At 33.0% G+C, this 15657-nt stretch overlaps 2 protein-coding genes and 1 non-coding gene across 4 annotated transcripts; 2 read left to right on the forward strand and 1 right to left on the reverse strand.

Moving 5' to 3' along the window:
* Positions 1-308: 308 nt before the first annotated feature.
* LOC140816719 (uncharacterized) lies at positions 309-3864 on the forward strand. 2 transcript variants are annotated; one of them, XM_073176140.1, is made up of 4 exons: positions 309-1377; positions 1963-2384; positions 2835-3294; positions 3382-3864. In XM_073176140.1, exons 1-4 carry the CDS (start codon positions 666-668, stop codon positions 3624-3626), a joined length of 1839 nt encoding a protein of 612 aa, XP_073032241.1. In that variant the 5' UTR covers positions 309-665; the 3' UTR covers positions 3627-3864. The 2 variants fall into 2 exon arrangements, with proteins under 2 accessions (XP_073032241.1, XP_073032240.1); XM_073176139.1 differs by having other exon boundaries at positions 312-1377; positions 2835-3862.
* A 286-nt stretch (positions 3865-4150) lies between these two features.
* On the forward strand, positions 4151-4222 carry TRNAC-GCA (transfer RNA cysteine (anticodon GCA)). Its single transcript has one exon. It is a non-coding gene; the product is annotated as a tRNA-Cys (tRNA).
* A 6086-nt stretch (positions 4223-10308) lies between these two features.
* LOC140815970 (uncharacterized) lies at positions 10309-14134 on the reverse strand. Its single transcript, XM_073175033.1, has 8 exons — positions 13961-14134; positions 13328-13622; positions 12233-13221; positions 11949-12144; positions 11691-11812; positions 11543-11605; positions 11274-11340; positions 10309-10797 (listed from the first exon to the last, which is right to left on the reverse strand). Exons 1-8 carry the CDS (start codon positions 14132-14134, stop codon positions 10652-10654), a joined length of 2052 nt encoding a protein of 683 aa, XP_073031134.1. The 3' UTR covers positions 10309-10651.
* Between the last annotated feature and the right edge of the window lie 1523 nt (positions 14135-15657).

Here is a 15657-nt window from a genome sequence, read left to right on the forward strand (position 1 = left end):
CAATAGTTATGAATTATTTTCAGGACGATCGATAAAGTTTGAGATGAAATATCAGTCTCGAAATCTATATATAACAAACCATCTAGGATGTAAAGGGACATAGGGGGATCTTCCAAGGGAAAAATAAATTATTTTTATATAACTTTTGGGGTCATATTTTCTTGAAAATACTAAAAAAAAGTAATTGAAAATGTTTGAAAGCAAACAAAATTCAACGGTCGACATTAAATTAGGGTCTCAAATTCACTATCCACAATCAAGTGGCTCTTGCAAGTCATGGCCCCTCGAAATCAAAACAATTGCTTGTTTTTCACTTGAAAATAAATAATATTAAAACTTGAGTCGAACATTCGCGCTTCCAACCGAGACCATGAATTAAATAGATTTTACTGATAATCTTTCAAACTTCGGGGTTCATTCGTCGTTGAATTCACCGCCAAATCAGGGAAAAAGGGATTCTTCAGCAATTCAGTTCATATAATCAACTGTTTTCGACTTCACGAGTTTGTTGTCGGGTGTGATTTCTGCATGATTTTCATTGTTTTTGCGGGCTCTGCTATGAATTGAAGATCTCTAGTACTGTCATGGGCGTCAAGCTTGATGTATTTTTTCCGGGAAATTGGAAAAAATCCATTTTGTGGGGGATATTTTTGTGTTGAGGAAGAATGGATTTGTGGGTAGTTGCAGCCGCTGCTGGAGCTGGATACATAGCCAAGAACTTGCAAAATTTATCGGTGGATAAAAACGAAGATTTGTTTGAGCCGGCTCTTAAGTATCCAGGCAATGTTCAATCAGAATCCATGAATATCCTGCAGCAGATACGTTATAATACCTGCCCCTTACGCAGATTAGAGCAAAACAGAGTGCAAGATGATGAAGATTTAGCTTCTAGTGGTACCGGCATTTCGGGACAAAGAATTCCGGAATTTGAAGATGGCGAGAGTAAAAATTCCTTTAGATTGAAAAGGGGTAAGTTCGTTAGAAGTAGGAGGAGTAGCATGCATATTCCGATGCCATTGATTTCTGTAGAAAATGACCTTGATTATGAGCTAAGTAAAGATGGTGAAGGATTTGAACAAAATGTGTTTGGCATATTTCCTTCTGTGTCTACAGTGAGGCCACTGCTGGTTACTGATGGAACTGGATTGACCAGCAGATCGAGTAGCGCTTCATCCTTGGCGCTTTTTGATGGTGGAGTGGAGGAGGGGAGGAGAGAAAATATTGTTGGCTCAAAAGTGAGGAGTACAATGTTTAGGTCTCATTCAATGGGACATATTGATTCGGCTGTGCTTCCAAGGAAGGCCAAAAGGAGTTCTGGCCTTGCACGAATGAATTGTTCCGCTGATGAGGTGCCTAATAGACTTTTTGATTCATCAGGTCTGTCCGTCTGCTCTTGTTTACTCATTTGATTTGTATGCAGCGTGCACATATTGATTATCTGAACTGCGTTGTCCTGGTCACCTCTGAATATTTACTTAAAAATTTTCTTTGTCAATGAAATGCTTTAAGGAGTTGTGAAGCTAACTTTGTAGTTTTTGCCTGTCATTTGAAGTAACTGTTTGGACATGTAATGTAATCAAATCTAGACTCAGATGAATGTCTGTACAGGTTGTATCATGGCTTGCCGATATGATTGGTGTCTAAATGCTGTCTTAGTTTTGCCTGTTGACTTGCTTGCATTTTTTACTACCTCGGAAAGTAGTTCTGCTTAAGTATTTGTTTCAGGGGTCTGGTGAGAGATGAGCAGTGATATTGTTTTCTCAAAAAATTAATGGACTAATTGTACATCAAGAAACATGACTTCGTTGCATGTTCAAGAAATCGATGGTCGATTCAGCTACTTTATTTGTCTAGCAATAAACTGCAGATATATAAAGTTTAGGGTGGTTGGGAGAAAGCTATAGATTTGAATTTTTGGGCCTAATTAAGTTCTCATTTGTACTTTTTTTTTTCTGTTACCAGGACATGACGGAATGCTTCTCTTTATCATGGGATTGAGTGTTGGAATATTTTCTGGTAAAACGGCCAGTAAAAGAGAAGTAGATGGTATGAAAATGCAATTAACGCAGAGACAGAATTTAGTTCAAGATTTGCATGATGAACTTAATATGAAAGAAATGATTACTGTGAAGGAGATTGTGAACGAGGGCTATTATCAACCCCCTCAAAAAAATGATACACCTTCGTCAATTAGGGAGCCAATTGCATCTCCTAACAAAGAAGCAAAAGAATCGACCAAATTTGACAGTTTTATGGCAAGCGATGATATTGCTGAGAATCTCAAATTAAGGTGTAAAATTGAGGAAGAGCTTCAGGCTGAACTGGAGATGCTCGAACACAATATGAATGCATCTGCTCTTGAAAACATATCTAATATTGTGGAGGTAAGACCGTTTTACCTTTGGAATTTGAATACTTTAATGAACATCATGAAACTGGTCTATAATTCAGTTAATCTTCGATCTTTTTTGCCTAAAGTTTTTTCCATCTGTTAAGTCTGCATGTCCAATTTAATGTCTCTCGACCGCCTGGCATTCACCTAAACATGTACTATTCACTTTGTTAACTGGATCCCTGATGGATGCTAATGATACTTTTGTTTCTTCTTCTTTCTTTTTATTTTGAGAATAATACTTTTGTTTCTTAGATCATTCAAATTTCAAAAGATGTGAAATTCAATTATTCGAACTAATATAATTTTGCAGTCTCTCAAATTCTGCAGAGAACACTGGTTAGATACCTAACTTTTGCTTCATCCCAGTCGCTGTGGAGGATTAGTTTCTGATCAAATTTTTATATCCCTAAGATGATTCAGCGTTGTCTTTATTTTCCAGCTTGATCCGGATTACGAACCAGATATTGCTCAAGGAGATTTAAAGGCAATGATGGACATGGAAGCTCGAGATACTGCATCTGAGTCCGGTGATGAATCTACAGGTACAACCACCAATAACTCTCAGCCTCCAAATTACGCAGTTTCACCACGGGAGCTGAGTTTCCGCCTCCATAAGTTGATAGAGTCTAGGCTTGAAGCGCGTATCAAGGAGCTAGAAATAGCTCTTAGTAACAGCGAAAGAAGAGTTCAACTTCTTGGCTCTCAAGGCATTGTATCCGGAAGAAGACTTTCTTTAAGTGAAACAGAATATTCATGCTCTCCCCAAAGCCCGATAAACAATTATGGACACTACTCGACCGATGGATCATTGGTTAGGAATATCTCTAGCAATTCCCTGGATTCAATCAAGGAGGCAAATGGTACTTTAGTAAGGGCGACAGATAACAAGCAAGAACGAGGTGAGAAAAACTCTGCTAGTAGCTGTGGCAGCGATCCTGAAATGCATTCGTCTGTACAAAAATTAATCTATGGTCTATTTAATGAAGAAAATAAAGTTTCACAACATGATGCTGCTGTGGAAAAAGATGGAGGACAAGAGGATTTCGTTCAAGATGTGGGTCGGACTTGGGATAGGCAGATGTCGAGAAGGTTGATGTTGGATGAGGATTCGGACAGTGAAGACGAGGAAGCTGATGAATCAGAAATTCTTTTGATAAAGAAGATAGTTGAGAAAAGGAGATCAGGTTCTGCTTTTGTCTTTAATTTTGACGAATTTAGAACTCAGACATAAAAGGATGAGTGTATATATATTTCTTGTACAAGGAGAAAATATCTTTTAGATAAAGTACCTTTACACATCCGAAGATTAGAAATAAAAACTCCCCTTGAAGTCTGAATATTTGACCACTTGGTATCTTAAAGATTTATACAGTTGTCACTTCACCATAGAAAATGTTTGTTGGGCAAATAGTGAATTTAATTTTGGGTGTTCCGGCGAGCTCTGGTGGACTTCCGATGGAGGTACAGTATGTACATAAGCCAATGATGATGCAAGTCATGGAACAATGTTAGACTCGAAGTTTATTTATTTGTCTCGTATTAATCACGACTCAAATAACTCCGGTAGATGCAAAAATTGCCTCAAACTTCCATTAAAATCACATTTCAGGAATGAAAAGATTTGTGCAGAATGGTAATCTATCTTCTTCAACAATCTTGGACCGTAAATATGATCATTGACAATGCTATGCTGTATGCAATTAGGAACAAAATATGTTGCAATATATAAAATCTTGTCTTCGAAAGAAGACAAAGGGGTCCTTAGCTCAGTGGTAGAGCAATTGACTGCAGATCAATAGGTCACCGGTTCGAATCCGGTAGGGCCCTATATTTTTTTTCATGTTTTTTTTCTCCATTTTATTTTTAAATTCTTTTTATGCATATTTTAGAAAAAAATTATTGGCAAGTCTTATTATTATAAACATTTTTTGTGACTTGGTAGTATAATTCGTGACTTAAATTTAATAATGTAAACAATATATATTATTAGTTAAGTATGAGGATATTATCATATTAGATTTAAAATTTAGTACCATTGTGTGTATTTGTAGGGATTGAGATCCTCTGCTATGGGGAAACCCACAGCAGCGGAACTGTGCATTAATAAAAAAAATTATTTTCTTTTAAAATTTGATATTTTTATATTTTAATTTTTTTAAAATTAAAATTATATTTTTTATATTAAAATATGTGATTAATAATCCAATTTAAAGTTATAATTTTATTTTTAGTTACAAATATATATTGTTGGGGTAAAATGACGTGTCTCTTATTACTTTTTCTTTTATAATTTTTTCAATTTTTTTTAAAAAATAATAATAAAAAATTTAATTTATTTTTTACAAATATAAGATTCCGAACGAACAAGAAAAAATGACGGTACATTCAAATTTTTTTAATATTATAGATCTTTTAAAAAAACTATGTTGTCTTTTTTTTATCTTGTTAATTTTTTATTTAGAAGTTAAAATTTTATTAATCACATATTTATAATAAAAATAATAATCTTATTAGTTTTTTTATATTTTAATTATTTTGCAAAAACTATTTTCTCCTTTTTTGCATTGTTAATTTTTCTCCTTCCTTTTAAAGTTTTAAATACAAAAAATATTTTTTCCTTTCTTAGAGATTTAAGAAATAACCCAATTTTTTAAAAAAAAAATTTAAAAAAACTAAGCGTTTGAACAAGAAAAATTATACAATATAAATTTCTTTTTATATCGTGTCAATTTTGTGGTATTATTTTTAATTATTCGATCTATTCAACATTTTTAAATTTTTTGAATTTTTTTTACTTGGATTATTTCTTATATCTCTAAAAAATAAATATATTTCATGTATTTAGACGTTAATTTTATTTTTGTTACAAATATGTGATTAATAAAATTTTAAGTTCTAAATAAAAAATTCACAAGTTAAAAAAGAACTATAATATTTAAAAAAAAATTGAATGTACCGTCGTTTTTTCTCGTTCGTTCGGAATCACATATTTGTAAAAAAAAATTAAAATTTTATTAATTTTTAAAAAAAAAACTAGTTGAAATAATTATAAAAGAAAAAGTAATAAGAGACACGTCATTTTACCCCCACAACATATATTTGTAACCAAAAATTAAATTTATAACTTTAAATTGGATTATTAATCACATATTTTAATATAAAAAATATAATTTTGATTTTAAAATAATTAAAATATTAAAAAAATAAATTTTTAAAAAAATTAATTTTTTTATTAATGCATAGTATCCGCTGCTGTGGGGAAACCAACAGCATTCCCCACAGCAGAGGATCTCAATCCGTATTTGTAGTGGGCAAAATTATCCATTTTCAAAATTTTTGTACGACTAGCTAATAATGACAAAATTTAGGGAGGATATATGATTATATATGTTATTAAGTGGGGTGTATTCAATTCAGAGTTTTGATGACTTTTAATGATTTTTTTAAAAGATAGACTTTTATGGATTTGATAAATTTTTATTGACTTTTATGAAATCTCACAGATTTATAAACAAATTTATATGGATTTATGTAGACTTTTTTGCAAGATTTTTTATAGCCTTTTGTAGATTTTTTTTTTTATAGAATTTTATAAATTTTGTACTTAACTATAACATGTGATTTTTATTAATTTCTTTGAACCAATAATTAATTGACATATATAACATATTCAATTTGAAATTATTTTTAATATTTATATTAATAAATAAATTTACTTATTTAAAAATTAAATCGTTTAATCCTTACATGTATATATATGTGAGTTTATATACATGTTTGTAAATTTTTTAAAATACATCAATTGATTAACATGTAATCTTATTTTTAAATTGATAATATAAATGTAAAAATAATATTATTTATTATTGTGTGAATATAATTTTGAAAGCTTACATATTAATTAAAAATACGAAAATAAATTTAAAAAATCATTGTTGTTACGGAACTATTCAATTATTAAGAATTAAACAACATTTTTTTGATCATCTTTTATTATTATTGAATATTACATTAATTTGTATAAATCATAAATTAAAAATCACAAAATCAATTCTATAATTCAAAATTTCCCCGTGTTATTAAAATAAAAAATTATTAAATGAACAATCAGCCAAAAAATGAAAAATTTGAAAAAGAAAGATGAAAATATATATAGAGATACACTTCGAAAATTTGAGAGAGTGATAGAAATAGATGAGAGGAGAGAAGATATGAAGATATGTGATGTGAAGCGACAGAGAGATAGTTAAAAGTTTTAAAAATCCATTCAAATCTTTGGGGTGAACCAAATACAATTTTTTACAATTTGTAGTTGTACCTTAGGCTTTAATGTTTGTATGTCAATGAATTCCATGGAGTTATTAAAAGTCCATGAAAAATTTGAATACCTGTAGACTTTTATAGAGTTTATAAAAGTCAATGTTGAATACCACTTAACTTTTTAAAACTCCATGAAAGTCTATTTTGAATACCACAAGACTTCTATAGAGTATACAAAAGTCTTGATTGAATACCTCTAGATTTTTAAAATCTACAAAAGTCATTAAAAGTAAATAAATTTCCCACGTTGAATACACCGATGTAAATTTCAATTTTAATAATTTATTTTTCGATTTTGGTAATTTTATTTTTTTTCCCACAAGATTGACTGACATGATACCAAATACATTAACATTACATTGAACCAAAATTGCATTGATGTCATCGATGTAGCGTCGAAAAAATGACTAAAATTACAAAAAACAAAAATAACGAAATAAGACTGAAACTTAACACAGTAGATGACCAAAATTATAACGAGATAAATATATATGACCAAAATATAATTTTTTTATTAAAATTATTATTATAAATGTAATGCCCGGAAATTTAATCCTAGTAATCTATAATTATTGATATATAATTTGATATGATTATGAAAGGATTAATCGGGACACGAAAATAAGACTACATGTGAAATTCGAGAAAGATGGACAGAATCAGTAGCGCCCGAGCGGTAAGAAATGACCGCCCGAGCGCCAAAGTTCCATAAAAACAGGTCTTGGACAGAAGATGTGGCGCCCGGGCGGTAGTTTCTGACCGCCCGAGCGCCAAAGAGTAATCGGGAGGCAGAACACCTCGCGCCCGAGCGGTAAGTTTTAACCGCTCGAGCGCCAAGCACGCGCCCGAGCGGTAATTCTTGACCGCCCGAACGCCGGCTGAAAATTGTGAAAATGAGCCACGTAGCTATACATGCAATTGGGATATATATATACGTATATCCTTGCAATTAATCAGAAGAAAAGAAAAGAATCGTAGAGAAAGGTTTCTGTGAAAGAGCTAAAAATCCTTACGCCTTTTCTGAAAAATCCGTCCGTTTGAATTGTAATCCGACTTCAGTACTGCAATCCTATCGACGTAGGCTACAACTTGACGTAAGTTTTGCTACGTTTTGATATACTTTGAAATTATGATGTTGTCAGAATTGAATAGAATTCATATATGATGTTTTTGACATATTAGACATCGTAGAATCAAAGTCAGATCGAGAAACGGACTGATTATGGAATTGTTATGAATTCTTAGGATATATTGATTTATACCAGACAGATTTGAATGGTGATTGAATTACAGATTGTAATGGATATGGGTTAGGATTTGTAATTGATGTCTGGTGATTTGGTATTGACGGGGATACTGAGACTGTACCATTATGCCGTTGATTTTGAATTAAATTCAGATTGTTAGTAATTCGAAAGGTATATTGATATGAGATTATTGGTATTGCCATTGTCAGATTGAGGGATTGACAGAGTTTGGATTCCAGACCGAAACTGCAACGAAAGGTATAAGTCAATGTGTATTGGGACATCGACTCAAGTAGGATGTACTTGAGTTTCCCTAAATCACATATTTATTATTTGTTTATCATTGTATTTAATGATTTGATTTAAATGCTTGTTCTATGGAGTTATAGGAGCATGCATTAGACGAGTAATCTTGTGACAGAAGTACCTGATAGTGGCAGGTAACCACGGGTACATTGCACGATGTCACAAGATATGACGATAGACCATAGTCTATGACGGATGCGTCTGGACACTGGATGTTGGTTATATCGACTTGGATAGAACTGGAGTCTTTTCTATTACTGTTTGTCGATATAGGAATGCCACATCTGGACACCGGGATCCCTAGGCTAGGATTGAGTCTAGTCTGAATCGTGGAGTCACGAGTATTGTCGACAGATTGATATTGTTTACATTTCTGATTTTGATTTGTATTACTGTCACATGTTTCATGCTTTATATTGATTATATGACTGCATGTTCGTTGATTTATACTGGGATTTATTCTCACCGGAGTTATCCGGCTGTTGTCTTGTTTGTATGTGTACTTGACAACAGGTGGGACAGGTTCAGGGTCCAGGAGATGAGGAGAGATCTTGATAGAGTGGAGACTCCGGACTTGGATTGTATATAGGGTCTGAACACTTGATAGTAGTTGTTGAACCTTAGTTTGTACTGATTTGTAGACGGTACAGGACTTGTACTTTATTATATATCGATTTGTATCTTAGTTTGATTTCACTACATTCCGCATTTTAAAAAAAAAAATTAGACCATGTTTTATAATTGATTAATTAGTCCCAATGACGATTATGATTATGATTAGCGTCCGGGTCCCCATAATAAAAGAACCCTCGAAAAATTCATTATTTTTTTTTAAATTTTTTAACAAAATCAGGCTAAATCTTCGCACTTATTATTATATATCTCAATGAGAAATTAATTTAATTTCATAACAATATATCGAAAATATATATATGTAATCTAATTATTTGAAATACATATTGACAAAGAGCATTTTAGGAACCAAAATATATCAATTTTAGCAATTTGACTTTTTTGGTGTGAAAATTAGTAAGACTTTTTGGGTTTTAATTTTTCAAATAATACTTTGTAGTAAATTCCCCTTCCATTTATTATTTCAACTAAAAATGATTATATTTTAAACTCATCAAATACTATCAACACACACTTTGCATTTCCCCAGTACTCAAAAACTAGATGATAAAAACTTGTGTGAGACGGTCTCACGGGTCATATCTGTGAGACGGATCTCTTATTTGAGTCACTCATTAAAAAGTATTACTTTTTATGCTGAGTGTATTACTTTTTATTGTGAATATGGGTAGGGTTGACCCGTCTCACAGATTATGATCCGTGAGACGATCTCACATGAGACTCACTCAAACTAGATTGCACTTAAATTGATGAACTTGATTTGGACGGAATAATTTGGGAGTAGAACCTACTTGAATTTTATCCATCCAAGTAAATCAAAAAAATTATCGCACAATATTAGACATATCTTCACAGAACGTGATCTTAAAATTATGTTTGAAACCGATAGATTTGAAGATTTAAACCCTCCATAATATACCATCACAAACCAGAGTGGGTCTCATGTGAGATCGTCTCACGGATCTTAATCTGTGAGACGGGTCAACCCTACTCATATTCACAATAAAAAGTAATATTCTTAGCATAAAAAATAATATTTTTTCATGTATGACCCAAATAAGATATCTGTCTCACAAATACGACCCGTGAGACCATTTCACATGAGTTTTTGCCCACAAACCAGTATACCTGATTAATGACATATTCATGAATAATCATAATCATAAGTTTTAAAATATATACTATGTTGTTATATAAAGTATCTACTTGTCTCCTGGTATAGACCATTTCAAAATAACAATACTAACTAAAAAAATATTTTCCAAATGATAATACTACCCTCATCCCTCCAACAAATTACATCATAATTTAAAAATAAAAAAAACAGCACAATATCCACAATAATACAAAAGATAACAAAATAATTAAAATTAACATTTTCAATACAAATTTTTGGCAATCTAAATATTAATATAACTCCAACAATAATTATTTATACAAAGCCAAGCACAAGTTTGCTAGTATGTATAATAAATATAAGGAGTAAAAAACCAGCACCAATCCGTTTGGTTTGAAAACTATTTGGGCCATATGGTTTCTCAATTTAGATTGACAGCCCAACACACAAAGCCTATTCAATTTTTTTGTTTTTGGTTTCTTTTCTTGATCTTGAATGAAAAAACATGAAGTAAGGTAAATGAATGTGGTTGTTAAGGCCAAAAAATTGTAGTCTATTGCACAGGAATGCAGGGAGATTAATGCATATCAATTCCAGCTATTTCAACAAATCTCCCCCTTCTAACTCGACCAACTATCTGTTCGGGTACGCCTTCGTGACATCGTTGGGTTTAGTTGAATTTCGAGTCCTCGCGTTTTCCATCTGAGCCATTATACGTCGCCTGGCATTTAGACCATTATTTCTTGGTGGAGAACTTCCTTTTCCTTTCTCGTTGTTACCTGAGAAAACATGAAATTCTTCTATTATTGCTACAATTTAGAGTGTTCGGAGTTTCACAATTAATAAACGATTGTTTAAGTCTTGCATGATAGTGGTGTAGGATCGAGCATGATCACATTTAATCTTTTAAATTATACAACTACACGAAGTATAAAAAGCCGCATGTGCATAGTAGTACGTGCAGTTATTGCTGTCGCGGTTGTCATACTCGAAAACTTAACCATACATTAATGATGCTATCTTTTCAACAGCATTATATGGTACACTTTCATACCTGTGCAAAGAATATGCAATATCTTGGGGTAAAATTTATAGAAAAAATATAGATTATGGAGAAGATAAATGGCACCAATCCATTAAAAGTCGTGAAATCAATAGATATCAAGAAGAAGATTAAACAAACTATTACATAAAGGTGTAATTTATAAATTGTATAACAGGAAACATGTGGAAGTAAAAGAATTCTTCCACTTACCGCGATCGGAGGACGATCTCCTGTATGCCATGTAGGATTCCTTTATGCCAAATTTAACACTACGAGCCTGAAAAAACATTAAATCAATAACTGAAGAATTTAGAGTAAAAGAAACAAAACATCTTCAAGAGGGAAAAATGTTCACGTTACATCGTCTGAGTGTATAATATATGACCACTATAAGTGGAAAAAGATCTCAGTTATCAACTCAGTTTGTAAGTTGGGATAAATATCACAAGTTTCATTCAATTTTGAAAAGGAATACGCACCTCAATTGCACGGCGTGCAGAATCCACAGATTCAAATTCCACAAATCCACAACAAAAACCATCCTGGCAAAGAATGTTGAACCAAGTCAGAAAGATACTAAGAGATAAAACTGTAATGATAAATGTCTGAATCAAATCCGATGCGGACCTCATGTCTTCTAATCTGAATACTGTCTGAATTTCTTCTAACTGGCCCGAATTGTTTTAGAACCTCCAGGACTCTTTGTTTGGTAATATCATATGGCAATCCTCCTATGTATATTCTCTTGGCTATGATGATAATCACACAATTTAAACAGTATGATAAAATCAGATGCCTAAGACTTAAAGCTCTAAACAAATAGGACTAGAAATGGAGAAGAATGTATTCTGCATTAGAGACTACTATTAGTCTAACCATTTCTACCTGGTTGCATATTAGGTTCAGCGGCGTTTGAAGGAGCTGAAGGTTTTGATTCGGTACTGCTAGGATTTGATACGTTTGATGCACCATTAACAAGAGATGCCGATGCTTTGGATGACGGAGGAGCTGCTGCTTTCTTGTCAAAATTTGAATGAATACTCGTATTTCTTGGAGAAGCTGGGGGACTCGCCTTTGCAACCTTTGGATAAAATCCAAGTTTTACTAAGAATATGGTATCACGAAAGGAAATAATATATAAATCTTCAAGATAGCATCCAATAACATACCACAGAAGCATATGTAATTTTCGGGGATGCTTCTTTCTTAACATCTGACACTGGCGAGAGAACTGGAAATGCTTTTTCACACGAAGCCGTCACTTCAGAAGAATTAGTTGCAGCAACTTTTGCATCAGTATCCTTAGAAACTGAAGAGTTGGATGTTTTCTTGGCTTTTCCATCTTTAACCACTTCTTTGGTATGAGACGATGCAACTTCAGAAGAATTAGCAGCAGCAACCTTTGCATAAGTATCCTTAGAAACTGAAGAATCGGATGTTTTCTTGGCATTTCCATCGTCAACCGCTTCTTTGGTTCGAGACAATCCAACTTCAAAAGAATTAGTAGCTGCAACTTTTGCATTAGTATCCTTAGAAACTGAAGAGTCCAACGCCCTTACGAGGTTGTGATGAGTTTCAGGGGATGTTATCTTGGCGTTTCCATTTTCAACCAATTCTTTGGTATGAGATGATACAACTTCAGAAGTATTAGTAGCAGCAACGTTTGCATAAGTATCCTTATAAACCGAAGAATCGGATGTTTTCTTGGCATTTCCATCGTCGACCGCTTCTTTGGTTTGAGACAATCCAACTTCAAAAGAATTAGTAGCAGCAACTTTTGCATTAGTATCCTTAGAAACTGAAGAGTCCAACGCCCTTACGAGGTTGTGATGAGTTTCAGGGGATGTTATCTTGGCGTTTCCATTTTCAACCAATTCTTTGGTATGAGATGATACAACTTCAGAAGTATTAGTAGCAGCAACGTTTGCATAAGTATCCTTATAAACTGAAGAATCGGATGTTTTCTTGGCATTTCCATTTTCAACTGCTTCTTTGGTTTGAGACAATGCAACTTCAGAAGAATTAGTAGCAGCAACTTTTGCATCAGTATCCTTAGAAACTGAAGAGTCAGATGGTTTCTTAGCATTTTCATCTGCTTCTTTGGTTTGAGGTGATGCAGGGTGATCTGATTTACCGCATGGAACTGAAAGCATGAAACCTAACATTTTTAAGAAATTGACTAATATGAGAGTAAAAGATAAACGCAGAGAACAAATCAAGAGCACAAACTAGGAGAAATATACAGCTACAGGGTAAGATTCTACCTGAATTTTGTGTTGGAGCAACTTGATCCTTCTTTTGATTATCTTGGATAGCAGTATTGGTGAAAAATCCAGATATATCAACGACCTGTAAAATATCATTCAAGACGAAGAAGCCGTCCTCTTGTTTTGCCAGAAAGAACGTCTGGCTAAAACCCTTTATAACATCATCCTTCAGAGTCAACAAACCAGCTACAGCGATAAGGATCCCTCCTTCCAAAGATTCTTGGAACTCCACCGTTTCTGTCTCAAATAAGCAATATTTATAATCCGAGGACATGATCTCACCATTAATGCCCTGCATCAAGTTTTGAAATCATTTCTTACATTCTGTCCTTTATAAATTTTAATAAGATTTGAGTAATAACTGAACAAAAAGTTTGACGATGAACTGAAATTTAGCTCTTGGTATTCGGCTAAATAATTAATGAAAGTAGCTCGTTGGAAGCAATTTCAATCATATGTGTGATCAACCATGACAACTGTCACCATGGAAATCTTATGCGAAGAAATTAAATATGTTATATCCAGGTAATTTAAACTGATAAGATGATAATTTTGTGTAAAATTAACTGTTTGAAAGAGGAACAAATCAACTAATGTCAAGTTGTGACTCAAACGGCTCAAGAGGATTACACTTAAGGTTGTCACGGTCTTGATATCACCATTGAGCCTTGGCCAGCCTAGTAGGCTCGACTCCTGATAGAACTTGTGGGCAATTTCAGGAGATTTATTGAGAATCATGTAGTATTTCGTCACAAAGGCTTTCGCCACTTCCTGAGCAGAATATCTTGGCCTTGGGGTTGTCATATCTGCGGTAGTTTGAATGACAATTGTCACGCGCATACGTACTCATGATTTAATAAAAGATTCATTTAAAACTATACCAGATAAATACAACATTAAAATAAAAGATCGTTTTTAAATATCATTCGAATCTAGATGCTAATAACCTGCATCCATCATAATTATTCAGTGAGAAAATGTTCCATATTATCATAGGGACCAGTTTGGGAGCAAAAACTATATGCATCAAAAAGAGAGAGTTATGGAAACTAAAGCAGGAATGGAGTTAATACACTAAAAGACATGGAACTATGAAGCCTGTGTAAATGAATCTCTCATGGTCTTCAGAAGCTTGTAGAACATATTTTATCATTTCATGATGAAACCGAATAAAAATAACCAAAGACAAAAGGAGTAGATGACATATGCAATGTTGATTGACTGTTGATTTAAGGAATTTATTTAATTAACAAACATTATGTGAAACACTTCAGTCTCTTTTGAAACGGAAAAAAACCGCTTCTGAATCTTTAGAAGCCGTTAAAGACCGCCTCCCGCTTCTAAAGTCCCATAAAACAGTTGCGCAACTAGTTAACCACTTTTCAAACACTTGTTTCCAATAAGGGACACATAGATTAAAAGAAGTTTTAACCGAAAAATCATACCTAAAACAAACAAATATTAATATTGACGATTTAACCCACACATTCATCCAATACTTTCCAACGTCGAATCCATATTTTTCCATAGATAGAAGTAAGTAACATAAAGGGCTATCTACCAATACAATTTTGCTAAAATACCTATGTATTTAACTCAATGCATACAATATATCAGATAATTTATGACAAGCACTCACTTTACAAATTAGACAAGTATATCCGGGCAAAATCCAGAGCAATCTTGGTCAGCAAGACAATCCATGCATGATCACATAAAGCGAAAATACTCGAAAGGTGAATGACCATGTTAAATTAGTTTTAAACAAGTTCAAAGGCTCCCTAGAAGATAAAAGGCGAAGAACCTGATTTGATACCGTAACATAAGATAAAATCCAATCTACAGAGCACGGTGAATCCCATCTTCATAACAAATTCTAAAACAAATCTTCATCTAACAGCTATAAATCCAATCTAACCCTCAATTTTGTTTTGGAAGAGATCACGCACAACACCAATGCAGAACCAAAAAAGTACAGTCTTTCAGCAAATAAATCCAACTCATGCAAATTCAATCAAGAATCACAAAGAAAAACCCAAGAAAAATACAACCCATTCTTTATCAGGTGGTGGAAACAAATCTAAAGATAAAAAAACGCTCAACAAATAAACAAAAACCAAATTTTCAAACAAAGATAAATCCAATCGTGCATATAAATTCGACGAATGCATGTATATACAGCGAAAACACCCCACGAAACACAGGTTTCCAGGCGCTACCTCTTACTTCCGCAGACTTCAAAAGAAAGAAAGAAGCGTGAGAAATGAAATGGACAAGATTTTTCTTTTTTTTTAACGTAAAAAAGACAAGATTTTGTGAATTCCCTT

The sequence above is a fragment of the Primulina eburnea genome, chromosome 16 (assembly GCF_022965805.1).
Source record: "Primulina eburnea isolate SZY01 chromosome 16, ASM2296580v1, whole genome shotgun sequence".
NCBI classification, from domain to species: Eukaryota; Viridiplantae; Streptophyta; class Magnoliopsida; order Lamiales; family Gesneriaceae; genus Primulina; species Primulina eburnea.

Excerpts from the sequence above, each read along its gene's own strand:
- LOC140815970 (XM_073175033.1), bottom strand. The coding sequence starts at position 14,134 with ATGACAACCCCAAGGCCAAGATATTCTGCTCAGGAAGTGGCGAAAGCC. Across the intron at positions 12,145-12,232 it reads AAATTACATATGCTTCTGTG|GTTGCAAAGGCGAGTCCCCC; the intron begins GTATGTTATTGG and ends TTTTATCCAAAG. Across the intron at positions 11,606-11,690 it reads TTCAGATTAGAAGACATGAG|GATGGTTTTTGTTGTGGATT; the intron begins GTCCGCATCGGA and ends ATTCTTTGCCAG.
- LOC140816719 (XM_073176139.1), top strand. The coding sequence starts at position 666 with ATGGATTTGTGGGTAGTTGCAGCCGCTGCTGGAGCTGGATACATAGCC. Across the intron at positions 1,378-1,962 it reads TAGACTTTTTGATTCATCAG|GACATGACGGAATGCTTCTC; the intron begins GTCTGTCCGTCT and ends TTCTGTTACCAG. Across the intron at positions 2,385-2,834 it reads ACATATCTAATATTGTGGAG|CTTGATCCGGATTACGAACC; the intron begins GTAAGACCGTTT and ends TTTATTTTCCAG.